The 20031-nt window shown below is 42.9% G+C and overlaps 1 protein-coding gene across 1 annotated transcript; it reads right to left on the reverse strand.

The window, feature by feature from the left end:
- Positions 1-11370: 11370 nt before the first annotated feature.
- LOC138945540 (CD40 ligand-like) lies at positions 11371-17818 on the reverse strand. Its single transcript, XM_070316981.1, has 4 exons — positions 16772-17818; positions 15998-16034; positions 15684-15812; positions 11371-12875 (listed from the first exon to the last, which is right to left on the reverse strand). Exons 1-4 carry the CDS (start codon positions 17216-17218, stop codon positions 12472-12474), a joined length of 1017 nt encoding a protein of 338 aa, XP_070173082.1. The 5' UTR covers positions 17219-17818; the 3' UTR covers positions 11371-12471.
- Positions 17819-20031: the final 2213 nt, after the last annotated feature.

Genomic DNA, 20031 nt, shown 5'->3' on the forward strand with positions numbered 1-20031 from the left:
TTACTTACAAAAAAGTTGCAGAAAGTGGTATTTTCCCTTGGTTTTTCCATCGGTTTTATCTGGTAATGACCTTGTTGTGACCTTGAAAATTGAGGACTGTTAATCAGATGATTGTCATGTCTAGAGATGCGCCAATACCAGAAGAAGATGGAGTTTGAAAGCATTTACTTACACACAAGTTGCAGAAAATGGTATTTTCCCTCGGTTTTCCCCGGTAATGACCTTGTCATGACCTCCACAATTCATGACTGTTAATCAGATGATTGTCATGTCTAGAGATGCGCTAATCCCAGGAAACAATTGAATTTGAAAGTTCATTCTTACAAACAGTTGCAGATAATGGTACTTTCCCTCGGTTTTTCTTCGGTTTTACCTGGTGATGACCTTGTTGTGTGACCTTTAAATATTACGAGAGTCAACAATATTTGCGTTATGTCTCATAAATCCCAAGACGTGTGTAAAGTTGTAATTAAGCTTTAGCTTCGAAAATAGCTGACGTCCAGAAAGTATTTTATTTGACCGTAAAAGATATTCCCAAATAGAAAACGTGTAAATTTGACCTTGTCATGACCTTCAAAGTAGGCATGGGTCAAGAAAACTTTCCAAAGACTTCAGGGTCATTGAAATCAGCGCTAATCCCAGAAGAAGATGGAGTTTATAAGCTCTTACTTACAAAAAAGTTATAGAAAATGGTATTTTCCCTCGGTTTTCTCTCGGTTCTATCTGGTAATGACCTTGTTGTGACCTTGAAAATTGAGGACTGTTAATCAGATGATTGTCATGCCTAGAGATGCGCCAATACCAGAAGAAGATGGAGTTTGAAAGCTTTTACTTACACACAAGTTGCAGAAAATGGTATTTCCCTCGGGTTTCCCTCGTTTTTACCTGGTAATGACCTTGTCGTGACCTCCACAATTGATGTCTGATAATCGGATGATTGTCATGTCTAGAGATGCGTTAATCCCAGGAAACAATTGAATTTGAAATCTTTTTCTTGCAAACAGTTGCAGAAAATGGTACTTTCCGTCGGTTTTCCCTCGTTTTTGCCTGGTAATGACCTTGTTGTGACCTTTAAATAACGCGAGAGTCAACTATATTTTACGTATTGTAAAGCGTACATGTAGCCCTAGACGCGTGTAAAGTCTCAAAGCTCTAGCTTAAGAAACGGGCGAATAATCGAACGCAGTGTTAAGTTGTTCATCTAGGAATTGCCTTGAAGACAGCCAGCCTTACGCTGACGATCACGAAGGCTCTCTTGCTACTCAGATGAGTCAGAAAGTTCATTTTTCAAATATTCAGCATCATTATATTGGCTCTAGCTCTTATCAGAAATAATGCTACCTCTGAAAATAGAAATACATTATGCTCTGAACCAGATTGAGGAAGACTATTCCCATCTGTTATGTTTTGTTTCAAGCTGTAAACACTATCACTAGCAATTTTACCATAGCATTAAACCAAAAGGCACCATTAAGTTGTCATATTTTGCTCGTGCATTGCTAAATGTATGTAGATAAACTTTGAAAGTCAGAAATGGGGTTCTGGAAACTAATCATGTCACACTGAACTCGCACCACAAAGCGACATTTTTTCAGGAAACGTCTCGCACGCTTTACTGGGCTGGGGGTTAGGAAGATTGGAAGGTCATAGTGACATAGTATATGGTTCAAATCCATTCATATTTTACAGATATTATGTAAAGACATCATACTTGACGAAAATATATCCATTGAAGCCAAACAACAATACTAGTCTTGTGTGAATTTATTTTTAATCAAAACTTACCTACATTTTGGACGACGTCTTTCCTGGATTTAGGGTAGGGTTCATAATAATGATACTGTCACCAGCATCCTCGGCCAAAGCAGTCGCAAATTGTTTTGTGATAATCAAAAGATACCAACTAACACATTTATATGTAAAACGTACCAGTTTGAGTTCGTAATTTAGGCTGAGAACTTCTTTTTTCAGAGGCAAGCGTCTGAAATGCTCGTGCATCACTCTTCAGGGTATAGTTGAATTTTGACTGAAAAGAGAAAGTGCGCCCTTGAATATTTCTTGTTAACATCGATTTTTATGTTCGGCAGGCCCCAAGCTTTCAAAAAATACCCATTTGGTTGAGTCCGCTTTTGGGTGCACGGTCAGCCCTCCGCCGTGACGGAGTATTTAGTTCTGTGACCTGTTCCTTAAGACTGATAAAATAAAATAAAAACCATCTTTAACGTAAATATTCGCAATTTGGACACATTTTCTTAAGCATAGTTAAACACTCTGTGGTAAACTGTATGTCGTCAAAAAAAGTTCGAAAAGAATCACAGGACCATGCCTGACTACTTAAATCACAAATGAAGTTAGTCTTGTAGTTCAATTAATTTTGATGAGTATTTAAATATAACATTTCAGATTGAACATCAGGGTTGCTTAACTTGTCAGCACTGACTAGTATTTTTTGTATTTTTTTCATTTTCATTACTTCATTGTCCCATCGCTGGGAAATTCGGGTCGCTCTCTCCCAGTGGAAAGCTAGCAGCAACAGAGTTGCGCTACCCAGGTGTATGCGTGTTTTGGTGTAATCAGCCACCTGCACTTATGGCAGAATGACCGACGTCTTTTACGAGCCCCAGTGGTGACACGGGGGTGGAACATGAATAACACTCAAACTTTTCCCAACAGACTGTCACTGACAAAAACAGCTACGAGAACTGCAACAACGGACCACCAGCAAGCGGCGTGGAAGTAAGGGTGGTCAACAAAGACCTGCGTGACCCGCCTGTGAGGCAGCTGGGAGAAATCCTGGTTCGCAGTCCCAACCTGTTCGGGGGATATCTGACCAAGGAGGCCACGCAGCGTGCCTTTACCCAGGACGGATGTTACAGGACTGGAGACACGGGCTACATCAACGACAAGGGGGAGGTACAGAGACGGTGACACGCGCGCGCGTGAGTGTGTGTGTGTGTGTGTGTGTGTGCGCGTGTGTGCGTGTGTGTGTGTGTGTATATATGTGTGTGTGTGTGTGTGTGTGTGTATGTGTGTGTGTTTGTGTGTGTGTGTGTGGGGGGGGTGTCTTTGTGTGGCTCATGATGTCAATGTGTACCCTGTCTATCTAAGGAATGGCAAGCAATACTTGTTTTCTGCAAAGAATTCGTCACGAACGGAAGAAAATATTTATGTCCAAGAACACGAAATCGCGACTTACCGGACAAATGAACAGTGACAACTGAAACTTGATCCTTAAAAAAAATCCAGACAAACCTAGATGTGAAAACTGACTTTATTTTTTGTTTGTCAATTTATGCACGTACTTAAACACAGAACCAAGTTAAGAAGGCCTTCCCTAATTGAGCCCGAAGTTGACTTCGTGAAGAATTCGCAAGTCTTTTTACTGAGAATCCAGTGCCAATGTTAAGTGCAGCTGGCTTCGTGAAGTAGATTTTGCAAAGTCGGGGCGGGGATGTAGCTCAGTTGGTAGCGCGCTGGATTTGTATTCAGTTGGCCGCTGTCAGCGTGAGTTCGATCCCAGGTTCGGCGGAAATTTATTTCAGAGTCAACTTTGTGTGCAGACTCTCTTCGGTGTCCGAACCCTCCCCCCGTGTACACTACATTGGGTGTGCACGTTAAAGATCCCACGATTGACAAAAGGGTCTTTCCTGGCAAAATTGCTTAGGCACAGTTAATAATTGTCTACCTATACCCGTGTGACTTGGAATAATAGGCCGTGAAAGGTAAATATGCGCCGAAATGGCTGCAATCTACTGGCCGTATAAAATTTCATCTCACACGGCATCACTGCAGAGCGCCTAGAACTGTACCCACGGAATATGCGCGATATAAGCGTCATTGATTGATTGATTGAAGTCAACTTTGCCCAATTACTAACAGGATTGACCATCACTCAGATCATCTATTCACTACTTTTTCAGCTCTTCACGATATGCCGTACAGCCAACAGCATCATGCGAGGTTCCTTCATCCTGTATCCTGGCTGGCTGGAGCGACGCATCAATCGGTGCCCGGGGCTGGAAACTGTCGTTATAGTGCCCGTGCCCGACCCTTATTTCTACCAGGAGCTCTGCGCATGCGTCGTGCCCAGTCCCGGGGCAAAGCTGACGTCAGAAGGGCTGACGAAGTTCTGCAAGACCTTGTTTCTGACGTCAGAGAAAGATGAATCGACGGCGGTGCCAAAGTATTACTTGTTCTTCGACGCCCTGCCAACCACCGACAGAGGGAAAATCAATCGGCGAGAGACTGAAGCGGTTGCTAGGCAGCGACTTGGACTGAATGAAGATTATCCAGCTGCCATGAAAAATGAAAAATAATGTATTCTTCTTTCTTTCTTTTTGCGTCTTTTCTCTCAAAGACGACGAAAATGTAGACAATGCTTGATTTCTCTTTCTCTGTATGCTTGTACTATACTGTCAATATTCTTCTTTATCCATATACCAGGCTACAAATATTCTTTTTTATGTGTCATGTGTCATGCTGCAAGTATTCTGACGGTGATGGTGTTTTGTTATATTTAGTCAAATTTTGACTAAATATTTTAACATCGAGGGGGAATCGAAACGAGGGTCGTGGTGTATGTGCGTGTGTGTGTGTGTGTGTGTGTCTGTGTCTGTGTGTCTGTGTGTGTGTGTGTGTGTGTGTGTGTGTGTGTGTGTGTAGAGCGATTCAGACTAAACTACTGGACCGATCTTTATGAAATTTGACATGAGAGTTCCTGGGTATGAAATCCCCGAACGTTTTTGTCATTTTTTTGATAAATGTCTTTGATGACGTCATATCCGGCTTTTCGTGAAAGTTGAGGCGGCACTGTCACGCCCTCATTTTTCAACCAAATTGGTTGAAATTTTGGTCAAGTAATCTTCGACGAAGCCCGGACTTCGGTATTGCATTTCAGCTTGGTGGCTTAAAAATTAATTAATGACTTTGGTCATTAAAAATCTGAAAATTGTAAAAAAAAAATAAAAATTTATAAAACGATCCAAATTTACGTTTATCTTATTCTCCATCATTTGCTGATTCCAAAAACATATAAATATGTTATATTCGGATTAAAAACAAGCTCTGAAAATTAAATATATAAAAATTATTATCAAAATTAAATTGTCCAAATCAATTTAAAAACACTTTCATCTTATTCCTTGTCGGTTCCTGATTCCAAAAACATATAGATATGATATGTTTGGATTAAAAACACGCTCAGAAAGTTAAAACAAAGAGAGGTACAGAAAAGCGTGCTATCCTTCTTAGCGCAACTACTACCCCGCTCTTCTTGTCAATTTCACTGCCTTTGCCATGAGCGGTGGACTGACGATGCTACGAGTATACGGTCTTGCTGAAAAATGGCATTGCGTTCAGTTTCATTCTGTGAGTTCGACAGCTACTTGACTAAATATTGTATTTTCGCCTTACGCGACTTGTTTTCTTATGGGGTGGTGGTGTTCAGTTGGGGTTCTCTTGTTCAAACTCTACCTGACAAAAACCGCATTAATACACAAAGCGTCCTTCATGATAATAATGTAGTGTTAAAAAGGATTTTTCTGACGAAATTACCATTCCTGAATTAGGAGAGCACTAACTTTTGTTTTACGACATGTCAAAAGGGTCTTTCCTGGCAAAATTGTATAGGCATAGATAAAAATGTCCACCAAAATACCCGTGTGACTTGGAATAATAGGCCGTGAAAAGTAGGATATGCGCCGAAATGGCTGCGATCTGCTGGCCGATGTGAATGCGTGATATATTGTGTAAAAAAATTCCGTCTCACACGGCATAAATAAATCCCTGCGCCGTGAATATGTGCGCGATATAAATTGCATACATTTTTTTTTTTAAATATAAAAAAAATCCCTGCGCTTAGAACTGTGCCCACGGAATACGCGCGATTTAGGCCTCATATTGATTGATTGATGTCAGTTTAACTGTTCAAAAGATATCTAGAAACGGCTTACGCATCTCAGAACCCGATAAACTCACCTAAAAGCAATTTTAAAAAATTCATATTTTATCGAACGCTCTCTGTGAAAGACAAAAAGCAAAGACAAAATGACATTATTCAACTCCAGAAGTAAGAGACCGAAAGCACTGCTGCATGACTTGGACCGGAAGTCACGACTAGTCTTTTTCTGACAGTGGTGATGGTTGAAGAACATGTGTATAAAATGTCTACATTCAAACATCTACTCTGCTGTTTTTGAAAAGATTGCTGTTTCAATGGGGCTTTTTTTTCTTTGCTCAAGGCCTGTGAATATGGTTTCATAATAAAAGTGAGAGAACTCCTCTTTGCTATTGCCACGGTTGTTGATGTGTGTGTGTGTGTGTGTGTGTGTGTGTGTGTGTATGTGTGTGTGTGTGTTGGTGTGTGTGTGTGTGCGTGCGTGCGTGCGTGTGTGAATGTGTGTGTGTGTGTGTGTGTGTCCAAGTTAAAACTTAAGAGCACATTATTAACATTGGGGAAGTATATATAGTCATAGTTACCAAGGGCACCAACTCAAGCTTATACACTATCAAACAAAAATAGGCAACCGAAGAGGTTTAACCTGGCATTTTGCAACAAATAAAGAATATCAAACAGCATAAAGTAAATAATTATATGGATACAGTTTTAACCAGAAAAAAAGAAGAAGAATAACAAAACAACATTAAACTATTAATAACAAATTAATATCCAAAAAACCGATACACGGTAGTGAATAAAAACAAAACCGGAAAGACAAAGAAACAAGCAAGGAGCGAGAACATGGCACATTAAAGGTAAGGGACACTATTTATAAAAAATGTCCACAATGGCAACATATCTCGTTTTGCAAGGGTTATAGCCAACTTGCCCAATACCCCGCTTAAATAGCTTTCCTGTGCGAAAGATGAGAAAGGTTCACTTCCCTGCGGTCAAACTGTTTTATGGCTCTCACGAGCGCTGGTGTTCTCTGGCTTGTGTTAAAAAACAACTTTTGTAAAAAATCGATCGCCTTTCCTTTGTGCACGGGCCATGCTTGGGTACTTTGAACGAACTTTAGGATTATTCTTGCGGCCATCATTGCCGCAGCCCACTGCTCACAGTACAAATTCACAATTTTCAAGGCGAAGTGTCCAGACTGAAACGCAACCCCTCACAGAGCTATCCGAACATGCCCGCATTTTGCGGCAGATCTCGCAAGGCCACGCAAGTTAACGCACATTTATCGCGCGATTTGGCGGCGCTGACCGATTGGGCAAGTCGCCTATTCCCCATCAATTGTAAAGTCTCTAAGTAAAAGCTTGTGCTCACCGTTAAAGGAACAGTACGCCTCCCGTAAACCATCACAGATACTGTCAGGCTTTTACACACAGTACAAACACCCTTTCATTTACACACTCACCGCTTTTGAACATCCTAGGTGCCCTACGTAAAGAGCGAGCAATTTTCAAAGAATTAATTTTGCGGATTGTCTGATAACAAAATCGGACGGTGCGTTTTGGCGCTAGACCTAACTTTTAAAATCTAAATAATAAATTGACAGCTTGTTACACAAACATTCTTAAATCATAAAAGAATTCTTTTTTCATCAAGACAAGATCAGTACAATTCGAAGTTTTGAAAGTTTGAAAAAAGAAAAGCCCGGAAGCAGGGTCACGCAAGGTCGTGGTTCTCATAGCAGACGCCGGTAATGCCTATCGCCAGTTCCTCTGAACAGTCAAAAGCCATCGCTAGAGTTCGTGTGAATCACAACCGTTTGGTGCGTTTAGATTCAGAGGTACATAATAACGTGCTATTGCAGATAAGCTTACAGCGAGTCGCATTGGAAATCACAAACTGACGACTACATTGTGAAAACAAATCAGGGGTTTCCCCTATTAGTTAGGCTGATGGGGTCTATGTCGACCAAAAGAGTGGGATTCCCTGTAGGTCGAGTTCCTGTAGGTGGATTCCCTGTATGCATAAGAATTTAAAATTGGCAATCTAGTATACAGGGAATCCCACAGGGTGCAGTTTTTCAATAAAACTTGCAAACCATACTCGAATTTCTAAGAAATATCAAAAAAATATAGAAAAACATCAAATTCTAACGATGTCGCTAAGCATCACGTGACTTTCATTGATATTAGCAAAACGCTACAGGAACTACACCCTGTGGTATTCCCTGTATACAAGATTGCCAATTTTAAAGTCTTAGGTATACAAAGAATCCACCTACAGGAACTCGACCTACAGTGAATCCCATTCTTTTGGTCGACATAGACCCCAAGTCAACAGCGTTAGTTAGTACACAGAACTGGTTCGGTGGAATGTTCGCCGAGCGTTCGACGAGCTGGTTCGGCGTGGTTTGGCCGTGGTCGGTGGCGGGCTTAACTCCTATTCTTGTTCTCTCGTGCCCTTTCCCCACCTCCTGTATCACCAACCCCTTCCCATTTTCTGCTTGTCTGTGTATCTGGTTTTTTTTTGTTGTTGTTGTTGTTGTTTCTTCGTTTCCTGAAATGAGTTAATGTCGATTTATTCCGCCATCATGCTAACCCTTGTTTTGTAATTATTATGATTGCTTAAAATAAGCATTATATGCTTGAGTATGTAATCATCCATGCATTGTTCTTGTCATGATTAAAATTGAATAAAGTTTTGTTTAAACCAAAACAAGGAAACTGGATCACACGGGTTCACGATGGCTCAGGGGTAAGATAAACCACGCAAAAATAAATTCTTTGAAAATTGCTCGCTCTTAACGGAGGGCACCTAAGATGTTCTTAAGCGGTGAGTGTTTAAATGAAAGGGTGTTTGTACTGTGTCTAAAAGCCTGACAGTATCTGTGATGGTTTACGGGATGCTTACTGTGCCTTTACACAGATCTGTATTCACAGATCTCTGGTATTCCCCACGATCTACACCGAGATTTGTCGCTTTGCAAGTCGTACATTTTCCGATTCAAGTTTTATTGCACCGCTGACTTCTTGCGGCGTGTATGAATTATTGCTTCCGGCGTGTATTAAATCATTTATGACGCGCGTCGTAAATAATAAAATACGCGCGTCGCCTGGTTGACTCGGGTCTACCCGGGGTCAACCAGGCGACATATTGCATAAGAGTATGGGGTCTACCCGGGGACCGGCACGGTTGGCCTAGTGGTAAAGCGTCCGCCCCGTGATCGGGAGGTCGTGGGTTCGAACCCCGGCCGGGTCATACCTAAGACTTTAAAATTGGCAATCTAGTGGCTGCTCCGCCTGGCATTGTGGGGTTAGTGCTAGGACTGGTTGATCCGGTGTCAGAATAATGTGACTGGGTGAGACATGAAGCCTGTGCTGCGACTTCTGTCTTGTGTGTGGCGCACATTATATGTCAAAGCAGCACCGCCCTGATATGGCCCTTCGTGGTCGGCTGGGCGTTAAGCAAACAAACAAACAAACTACCCGGGGTAGTGGGGAACTGAGTTTCAAGTATACGGGTGCATCAGTTAGATCTTCTGCTGTTGTCACATCTGTTGTGGACGGAGAGAGAAAGACGTCCGTGAGTGATAGTCCAGTGAGTCCGGCCCAAACACATTCTCCTCATAACATCAAATCATCATCGATTATGTTTTCATCTCTAAATAGCTGATCATTAATCGATTTTGTTTCCACTTCGTTCCTCGAACCTGGTTTCACATGCACAACAGGGCCGGACTAGGTAAGTACTAGGGAGGGAGGGGGGGGGTTACAGATGGGGGTTCTGGGGGGCGAAGCCCCCTTGGTGGGGGTTGCAAGCTGAACGTTTTTTGATGTTTCTGGAGGGAAAGGAAGCCTCTCCTCGAACAAAAAAGGTAAATTCGACAGCAAGCAATGAAGAAGAATTGAGATTGTAAGGACTCATACTTTTCATCACAAAAATCGTTGAAGAAAAATGTCTTGAGGGGGTGAGAGGCGCGATTTCTCCTCGGATTTCATGATGATCCAGATGCAAACCCCCCCCCCCCCTCCTCCACAAAGAAAAGAAAAGCGTTTGGGCTTAAGCCAGGGGGGGGGGGTGGAGTTGCGCAACCCCTGTAACACCCCCCCCCCTAGTCCGGCCCTGCACAACAACACTGAAAAACAATCCTCTCTCTCTCCCTCCCTTTCCGGCTCTCTAAAATAGGTAAAACTGCAGTGAGGTTCGAGTATGAGCCCGGTTACTTCCCTTGAACTATTCACCTGTATTCATTTACTAAGTGTGCCTAAATCTATGCGGAGAAGCTGTTACTGACTAAATTGAATAGTTTAAAAGGTTAAAGGCACACTAAGCCTACCCTAAATCATCATAGATACTGTCAGGCTTTTACACACAGTACAAACACCATTTCGTTTAAACACTCACCGCTTGAGAACATCCTAGGTGCCCTACGTAAAGAGCGAGCAATTTTCAAAGAATTAATTTTTACGTGGCCAGCCGGATTGTTCAGTATCATAATCGGGCGCCTCGTTTTGGCGCAAGACATAACTTTTAAAAGCTAAATAATAAATTGACAGCTTATCATAAAAGAAATCTTTTTCCATCAAGACAAGATCAGTACAATTCGAAGTTTTGAAAGTTTGAAAAAAAAAGCCGGAAACGTGTCACGCAAAACGTCTTTTTCGTAGCAGACGACGGTTCTGCATAGCGCCAGTTCCTCTGAACGGTCAACACCACCGCTCTAGTTCGTGTGACTCGCAGCCGTTTTTTTGCGTTTAGATTCAGAGGTACACAATAACGTGCTATAGTAGATAAGCTTACAGCGAGTCGCATTCAAATTAGGCTACTAACTGACGACTAAATTGTGAAAAAAAAGGAAACTGGATCACACGTGTTCACGATGGCTCAGGGGTAAGATAAACCACGCAAAAATAAATTCTTTGAAAACTGCGCGCTCTTTACGGAGGGCACCTAGGGTGTTCTTAAGCGGTGAGTGTTTAAATGAAAGAGTGTTTGTACTGTGTGTAAAAGCCTGACAGTGTCTGTGATGGTTTACGGGAGGCTGACTGTGCCTTTAATAGTTGCCCACATCCACTCTCTTCGGCAATAGTAAGACGTTTTATTATGCTTCTTGAACATGGGGTTGTGCATTGAATGAACATTCCAAATAAACATTTGAGCGATAATGGCCGCTTTTGATCATACGTACGTTTGCTTCACTTTTAACAAACGGTAGCTGACTTATAGGTCATCTTGGTGTTCAGGCGTTGGTCATTAGCGGCAGCTTGCTTGAATTTAGGGCAGTAAACTTGTATAATACCAAAAATTATACATATATGAAAGTCGTATTTAAATACAATTATGTGTTTTGGCGGTGTACACGTGGTCACGTGCATGGATCTGTTGGCTGCGGGTGTAACTACTTACTTGCTATGACTAAAACCACAACTGCGTGAAACTGTAACTGATACGAAATTAAACACATAATCGATGACAAGTTAGTTTCAGTGTAATTTTATTGACAAAAAAAGCAAACACGAAAATTCGTAGATCATGTGTCCGCACACACACACACGCACACACACACACACACACACACACACACACACACACACACACACACACACACACACACACAAGAAAGGCAAAACGGAGTTTCGTTGACATTATCATGCCAAGTGCTTCTGCCACAACATCGCTGGGGTGGCGAACGCGCACCTCGGTGAAAAACGAAGCCATCGTTACACACGTATTGACAAACTTCAAATCTGGGTAAATTCTAACTCACGACATATCGAACTCAAAAATGTTCAGTCTAAAAATGATCAAAGAACAATTAAAAAACAACATGCGTATAAACATAGCGCGTGCGCGCGCGGGCCAGCGCGCGCGCAGAAACACACATCTGTTCTTCGTAGTTGCCTTGAACATCTCTGCTACAGACAACGAATTGAACATTATGTGTGCAGTGTGCATTGGTCAGTCTGCTTTGACATTGTCTTACCATCCTCCGTTGCTTTTGGCAACTCAATGACGCATGCGTCAAATTTGATACAACACATATTGCATATATAGTCTCTATAAACTACTGGGATACTGACAATCTCAGTTTGTGATGCTCAAACTTGTAAGTGAAATTAGATGAACCTGCTATTCCGGCCTGGTCATGTGACAGAGCTTCCTCCTACCTCATTTGGTATGGCATGTAGGAGAATTGAAAAAAAACCTGAGTTCAGTCTTGAGTACGAAGGACTTACAGTTCCTTCTTTGAGATTTGCCACCTCCTGACAGGATTAATGAAAGTTATGTTTCAGTTTACGCTACCATCTTGCAAACAGAAAAGCACGATACATGTGCTGGGCACACGTGAGTACGTACAATACGAGACGAATCATGTTTGGAGGCTAATAGTGACGCGGTACTAAAAGGTTTAATGGAAAAAAAAGACCTCGCACTTTCTCATCTGCGTTGGTAATTGACTGAAACTATTCCTTACCCACTACTCTCGATTATCTTTCAGCCTGAAAATTAGGCATGGTGAGAACACGTGCAGCAGAAATGTAATATCCTGTCACACAACCACGTCGGAATTGCAGATACTAATTCCCGACTTTGAACAGGCCAAAGAAGCTCGCCCTGTCGTCATGGGAGACGGCTTCAGGGACGGACACCCTCACGAAGAGCCCGTCACCCTTGTGCAAAAAGAAGAGACCCCCTACGTAGCTACTGTGACGATCTGTGTCGTCATTGAATCGCGTGTGACGCGACTTCAACAAGATCCCCGATGACGCAGGGTATGACAAGCTGTTTCGCATGACGTAGGCGCTGGCAAGCATGGAGGTGAGAGGTTTATCGGCCTTGTTGTAGAGGATCTGACAGTAGACGAAGTAGAGACCCGGAGTGACCACAGTGATCTTGTTGTTGTCTTCGAAGACCAGACCCTGTCGCACGTGAGACATGGGGCTTTCCGCGCCCGACTTCCATCGCTGGATGTTGGGTTCGTCTGAATAAGAATCAAAAACTCATGATATACTGAATAGTTCAAGGATGAAAGTAAAGGTGGCCGCGTTGCTGTCTCTCGCTTTGCTCTCCTTATCGAATTGCATCCATCTCTCTCTCTCTCTCTCTCTCTCTCTCTCTCTCTCTCTCTCTCTCTCTCTCTCTCTCTCTCTCTCTCTCTCTCTCTCTCTCCCCTCTCTCTCTCACTATCTCCCCCTCTCTCTCTCTCTTTCTCTCTCTCTTTCAATGTCTCAGGACAGGTTGGAGGTCAGGTTCTTTTCTGTTTGGTCTGTTATTCTCTCTCTCAAAACCCTCTCCCTCTGTCTGTCTGTCTGTCTGTCTGTCTGTCTGTCTGTCTCTCTCTCTCTCCCTCCTTCTCTCCCACCCCTATCTCTCTCTCTCTCTCTCTCTCTCTCTCTCTCTCTCTCTCTCTCTCTCTCTCTCTCTCTCTCTCTCTCTCTCTCTCTCTCTCTGCAGCAAATCTATCCTCCCTATCAGATTTCGTCATACATGTACCATATGCCGTCTTTCGACAACATCTTATGATGCGATGACAATGTTATTATATAAATGTAAACGATACTGTAAGTTACACGGCTGTTGCAATCCGGTATGTAATTACATGCACCAAGTCACGTGGAGAACCCTATTAAAAACAAGGGTTGACCACAACGGGTCAATACGCCGCCATGTGGTGAAACGGGGGTGGGACATGGATACAGTTGACCCGTGTCCGTCCCGGGCCGGATTCCAAACCGGCCGCGACCTTAAGTCACGCAAAACTGTTTCAAACCATATTCAGAGAGAGAGAGGGAGAGAGAGAGAGAGAGAGAGAGAGAGAGAGAGAGAGAGAGAGAGAGAGAGAGAGAGAGAGAGAGAGAGAGAGAGAGAGAGAGAGAGAGAGAGAGAGAGAGAGAGAGAGTAGTCACCGACAGAGAGGGGAAGCTAAGAGAACAGAGACAGACAGACAAGGAATAAGATGATATTGTTTTTATATTGATTTCGGAAATTTAATTTTGCTCAAAATTTTTATATTTTTTTAATTTTAAGAGCTTGTTTTTAATCCGAATATAACATATTTATATGTTTTTGGCCCTGAATCTCTACTATCTTCTAAAAAAATTCTTAAGGAAGGGAGATAACTCAAATTAAAGTTATTTTTCAGCAAACTGAGTATGTTCATGGTAATACTTTTACACTGTCTGATTCTTATAGAATATAGAGTCGAAGTGTGAAACAAAATGCAAGTATAAATAACATAAGACCAAAACATTATTTGGCAAACGAGTCCGTACCACGGAACCACACACACCAATAAAACAAACTCCACTGCCAACGAAGCATCCAAATATCGGAGCACGTAAAATGAAATTGAACAAAAGCATGGCGGCTGCCAAACCAAAACACTGATCTAAAAATATAGATCAGTGAACCAAAAAGGGGAAAGGGAAGTAACCTGCGGGAATTCCCGCACACGTCAGTGGGTTTCGTCCCCTGGTTTCGTCCCCTGGCTCGGTTTGTCCGTTAAAAGCTAATATCTTCCGTTTGACTACCGTTAGAAATGTATTTTTTTGCATACAAAAAACAAAGCTTATTCCTAACAATTTCACAAAATTTGAGCTTAATTGACCCAGAGATACAAGTCTTACCCGACAAACACCGACCGACTGACCGACCGCCCGCCCGCCTCAAACAAACAAACGAACAAACAAACAAACAAACAGACAGAGCAAATCCAGTAAGCCCCCCATTATTCTAATGGCGGCTTAAAAACTCCAGGTAAAATACACGAATGTATTTATACCTGGCTTCCTTTGCATTCTAGTAGCCTATCCGGGTGGATGATTACGTGTACGGAGTGACCTTGTCACACACAGTGGCTTTTAAGGTCACCTCATCACACCGTGAACATTGCTTTTCAGGCGTCAGTTGAATCAGGAAGTGCTCTTCCGAGTACTCTTTGTATGTCAGAAAAAACACTTAGGAAAACCAGTTCCTCGTTCATTGCTTATTTACGCGAGACCAGAGAGAGAGAGAAGAGAGAGAGTGAGAGAGATAGACAGACAGACATACATATAGACAGACAGACAGACAGACAGACAGAAACAGAGAGAGAGAGAGACAGAGAGAGTGGGGAGGGATGGAAAGAGAGAGACAGAGACAGAGAGACAGATAGAGAGACAGAGAGAGAGAGACAGAGAGACAGAAACAGAGAGAGAGACAGAGAGAGACAGAGAGAGACAGAGAGAGAGAGACAGACAGACAGACAGAGACAGAGAGACAGAAACAGAGAGAGAGAGTGGGGAGGGATGGAGAGAGAGAGAGACAGAGAGAGACAGAGAGACAAAGACAGACAGACAGAGACAGAAACAGAGAGAGAGACAGAGACAGACAGACAGACAGAGAGACAGAAACAGAGAGAGAGAGAGACAGAGACGGACAGACAGACATAGTCAGAGAGAGAGAGACAGAAACAGAGAGAGAGAGAGTGGGGAGGGATGGAGAGAAAGAGAGAGAGACAGACAGACAGACAGACAGACAGACAGACAGAGAGAGAGAGAGAGAGAGCATTCACAGGGATAAAGATTTAAGCAAACGTTTGTCCTCAGACCGCCTATAGAAACATTCCATAAACGATCCAAACGATGAGAACAAATACAGTGTCTCGCGTTCAATTACTCACGAGACACGAATGAGAAAAATATATATATGCTAACACGATAGTACAACATCGGTAGGAGTGGGGGGTGGGGGGGGGGGCGGTAATGAGATGGCTGGAGCGTTGGGAAGGGGTTGTCGAAGATGGTATTACCTGCACCGGAAGATGGCGGTTTATGGACAAGGTGCGCAGACACTGCTTTACGCAGAACAGATGGAATCGCTTCCGGGTCACGAAGAACTTCATTTTTGTCCAATCTACCGTCCTGAGTGCCTAAGACGTCTAAACAAACAGATGATTATATGTGAAAATAAAAACGTTTGAGAACACGCATGCAGATACCAAAGTAAAGTACATATTATGATACACTTTTATGCTGCCATCTGTTTCATTGTTGTAAGACTGTAAGTAACCACATTCGCTGTCTTAACGCACTCTACATGTCTTAATATGGCAGTTGGACTTACCCGCCAGTCGTTTTACTTCCTCTTGTCTCTGGAGAATCTGAAACAGCAGAAGGGAATGTTTAAAATAGCATTCAGGGATACAAAAAAGAAACGCTCAATTCCACAGTTGATATTTTCTATAACGATGTACCTAACAACTCACCCAGCTCTATTTCAGTCAAATGTCTCCAGAATACAGACATGTATGTCTAGTTCTCAACATTATCAGGCAAACGGTTTTGGCCAGTTCAGCCTCGGGAGGCGCGGACATGATCCCTGACTAATATGAGAATACGCCTTACAATACGCTGCAGGAAAAGGATATCGATGTTAGACATGAGGACAATTTTCAGTTTTGTTTTTGGCATACATATAAAGTATGTGTACAATGAAGCAATCTTGACGCGTGTTGTCTTGTGTCGTCTCTCTGTTTTGTGTTGTGTTGTGTTGTGTTGTGTTGTGTTGTGTTGTGTTATCTTATCTTATCTTAGCTTAGCTTATCTTAGCTTATCTTAGCTTATCTCATCTTGGCTCGATCGTCTGAGAACAAAACAGAAAATAAGATCGAAGCTGAATCGGTCTTGCATGATGATCCCCATGGGTTCTCCGAGACCAGAAAACGACTATAAACAACAACAACAACAACAACAACAACATCCTATGTTATCTTATCTCATATTACCTCATTTACACAATCTTATCATATCTGACAAAACTTATTATCTTCTCTCATCACACCTCATTGCATCTATCTTGCCTTCAAAAGAAGTACATGTTCAATTAGCTCCAACTCACCAGCTTAAACAGCGCTGCGTACTGGGCAGCGGTGTGAGCACAGCAGATCTCCGTGTCGACGTCATCCTTACTGGGACGGACCTCCAGGAGATCCAGCAAAGGAGAGTGTGCGTCCGACAAGGGGTTGGGCCGCACCTGGTCGCAAGGCATGCAGACCTCCTCGTGTCCCTGGAAGACGCCTCCCTGGAGGTCCTTCAGGTAGAAGAACACGAGAAGAGCGCTCAGGGCCAGTAGCAGCAGGCAGAGCAGGCTGATCAGGAACGCAGACAGAGCGATCTTGCGGCTTGGTGTGCGGACTTTAGGGTGGTGGCGGGGTGACTGGGGCTTGAAGGTGGGCAGTAACTTCTCTTTGGATGAGTTGGGAATCATCGTTGCGTAAGGAAGGCTGCTCTCTGACGAGGTCGTGGACGAGCTTCTGGATGGGGTGTAGATAGGTGAACGGTCCATTCTCAGGCGATGATCTTCTCTTATGTGTGTCTTTTTCCTTTCGTGAATTTTGAATTACCTCGCTTTTTCCTTCTTCTTCTCCTCCAGCTAGATCCTTTCTGAACTCTAGCTTCCGATTTACGAAGTCGGACGAACGTCTGGACTCGTCTTATACTTGTCTTAAATTGTTGCCAAGGGATATCGTTTGGCTCAGCCGATTTGCTCGAGTTCTTTTTTCTCTTTTTCTTCTTTTTTGGTCGATGTATCAAGTATCCGAACAAGCGAGAAATTTTGATTTTGCAGGGAAAAGACGACGTAATTTTAAGAGAATAGCATAATGTTAATCCGGCTCCACGTTAAAGCGCACGGCTGAAAAACATCAAGCGAGGACACGCACCTGGGCCTGAATTACCTTATCCTGTTATCCGTTTCGACTCTGAAAACTAGTTCGGCTGTTTCAAAGCCGTCAGTTTTTTTTCTCTCACTCAAATGAAAGCACCGTCCAGACACTCGCTACAATAGCGAATGGCGGAATGCAACGCCACTTCAGGTCTTGCCAACGCGTCTCTGACTTTTGTCGACGAATGTCCCTGATAAAACCCCCCAAAAACTTGTCACAACTCAGATGTCTCGTTGGCACTTTGCCTAGCCAAGCAACACTTGTGCTGGGTTGTTTAAACAATGCACTGTAAAGGCAGCTGGCAACGATCCAAAGGGTTAACCAACCGAAACCGAAACCACCTTTTTTTCACAGAAGGAAGTAATCGGTAAAAATAGCTCAAGCTCATGACAACCGATCTATTTTGCGCCGGCACCTTGGTGGCGCAGCTGCACGCACGCTCACTGCTCGGAGTTAAATCTTTGAATATCTAGGTCTGACATGTATCCCTCCTTTAGATTACGATCAAAAAAAAAATATGCATTGATATTTCATGAAAGTAAGACCAGTATATCAAGAACCCCCTATCTCTCTCTCTCTCTGCGACTCTATCTTTCTGAGTCTTCGGTGCTGCTACGTGTGATGTGTACCAGAATGTCCTCCTTTTCTTTCCTTGTAGACACAACTCCTGAGAGAAAAGATGTACGTTTCACATTCATAGTTGTCGTTCAGATCTTCCACCGCTACATTTCTACGGAACGCGGATCCTATCAACTGATGCATCAAATTGATGCATCCAAAACCAAGATTTGATGCATCATTTTCACCAAAGGATGCATCATTTTCACAAAAGAAGGCATCATTTTCAAAAAGGATGCATCATTTTCAAAAACCGATGCACTCCGATACGAAAATGATACATCCTTTTAGAAAATGATGCATCAGTTTTTGAAAATGATGCATCAAATCTTGGTTTTGGATGCATCAATTTGATGCATCTGTTGATACGATCCGCGTTCCGTACATTTCTCTTGCTGTTTTAGATTTTGGTGGCGCGATGCATAAAGCGCAAGTACCAATTTGATGCACTCACCTGCGGGTAATGCAAACGATTTTTCAGAAAACGCGACGCTCACTGACACACACGCACGCACGGCCGCATGCACGCACGCGCGCGCACACCCACACACACACACACGCACACTCACACACACACACACAGTCACAGATTGCTCGGATGATAAGAAATAGGACGTGTCAATGTACAACAAGAAAATTGGTTGATTAAAATCAACATGGCCGAAGCAATGTTTTCATAAAGACAGTGGGGCAAGGGTACACTGATTGCAGGGGGCCGGTCACGGGAGAGCCCCCCCCCTCCCCATCACACACACTCAGGCACACTGACGGACTGAGTGAGTCTTTGCTACTGGTGAACGAGCTCTACTTGTCCTAAAACAATAAGGTCAAACTACTACAACTTATAACTGAAAAGAAAAAAAATGTCCTGTAAAAATGACGTTAAATCAACGGTGTCAGAAAAAGAGAGATAACAGAAATCCTCAAATTTCTGAGGATACAGGTACCCCATGAAAGTAGCCACGAACATACTCACAGAGGCACACATGCTTGTGCAGATACTTTGCAAAAATATGAATTGAAAACCTGCATAAATTGAGGGCCCCAAAGGGGGGGTATCATCACGATCAAGGGAAGGGAAATTTTAGCTTTCACGATCACAGTTACCTTGATTTTTGTTTTCACGATCACAAACACCTTGACGAAAAGAGGATCATAGAGTGATACAGCTGTGAAAAATGTACGTTGAAAATAAAATGCTTTGCAATAATGCCCATCACGATCACGAAAACAAATGACGATCACGATCACGAGTCTTGATTTTTGTGTCATCACAGATCACGGGCAAAGTCCCATCACGATCACAGAAATGGAAATTTCGGCAATCACGGTCACAGAAAGGTCAAAAAACGCCAATCACGATCACGATTTTAAACCCTTTGGGACCCTCTAAATTATGTGCTAATTTCTTTTTTGTGTGTGTGGCTTTATTGAATACTTCAGGCAGTGACTTTTCCCTGTCCAGTTTTCTCTTTCGTCTCTCTTTCCCCTCGCGGCTTACCCACCCCCACCCTCTTACCCTCCACTCCCTTTACCCAGCCCCGACAGCACAAATTTGTAATCTGCAAGGCAGAGTACACATTTTCTAAAAGGAAGACTACTCCTCTTCAATTATATCCAGAGATCTTCCAGCTGTCTCCACCATAAGTTCGTTCCTGTAAGAGCCTCTGGATTTTTGAAACATATATGTTTTGTTTTTGGTTTTGTTGTAAAGTGTTTATGATTGTGTTCTATTCCGTCAATGGCGTCATTCTGGTAATGATGTTGTTATTGCTTTTGTAAAGCGCTTTGTGTGTTCGAAAGCACTAAAGAAATC

Source organism: Littorina saxatilis, linkage group LG13 (genome assembly GCF_037325665.1).
Source record: "Littorina saxatilis isolate snail1 linkage group LG13, US_GU_Lsax_2.0, whole genome shotgun sequence".
In the NCBI taxonomy this organism is placed as follows: Eukaryota; Metazoa; Mollusca; class Gastropoda; order Littorinimorpha; family Littorinidae; genus Littorina; species Littorina saxatilis.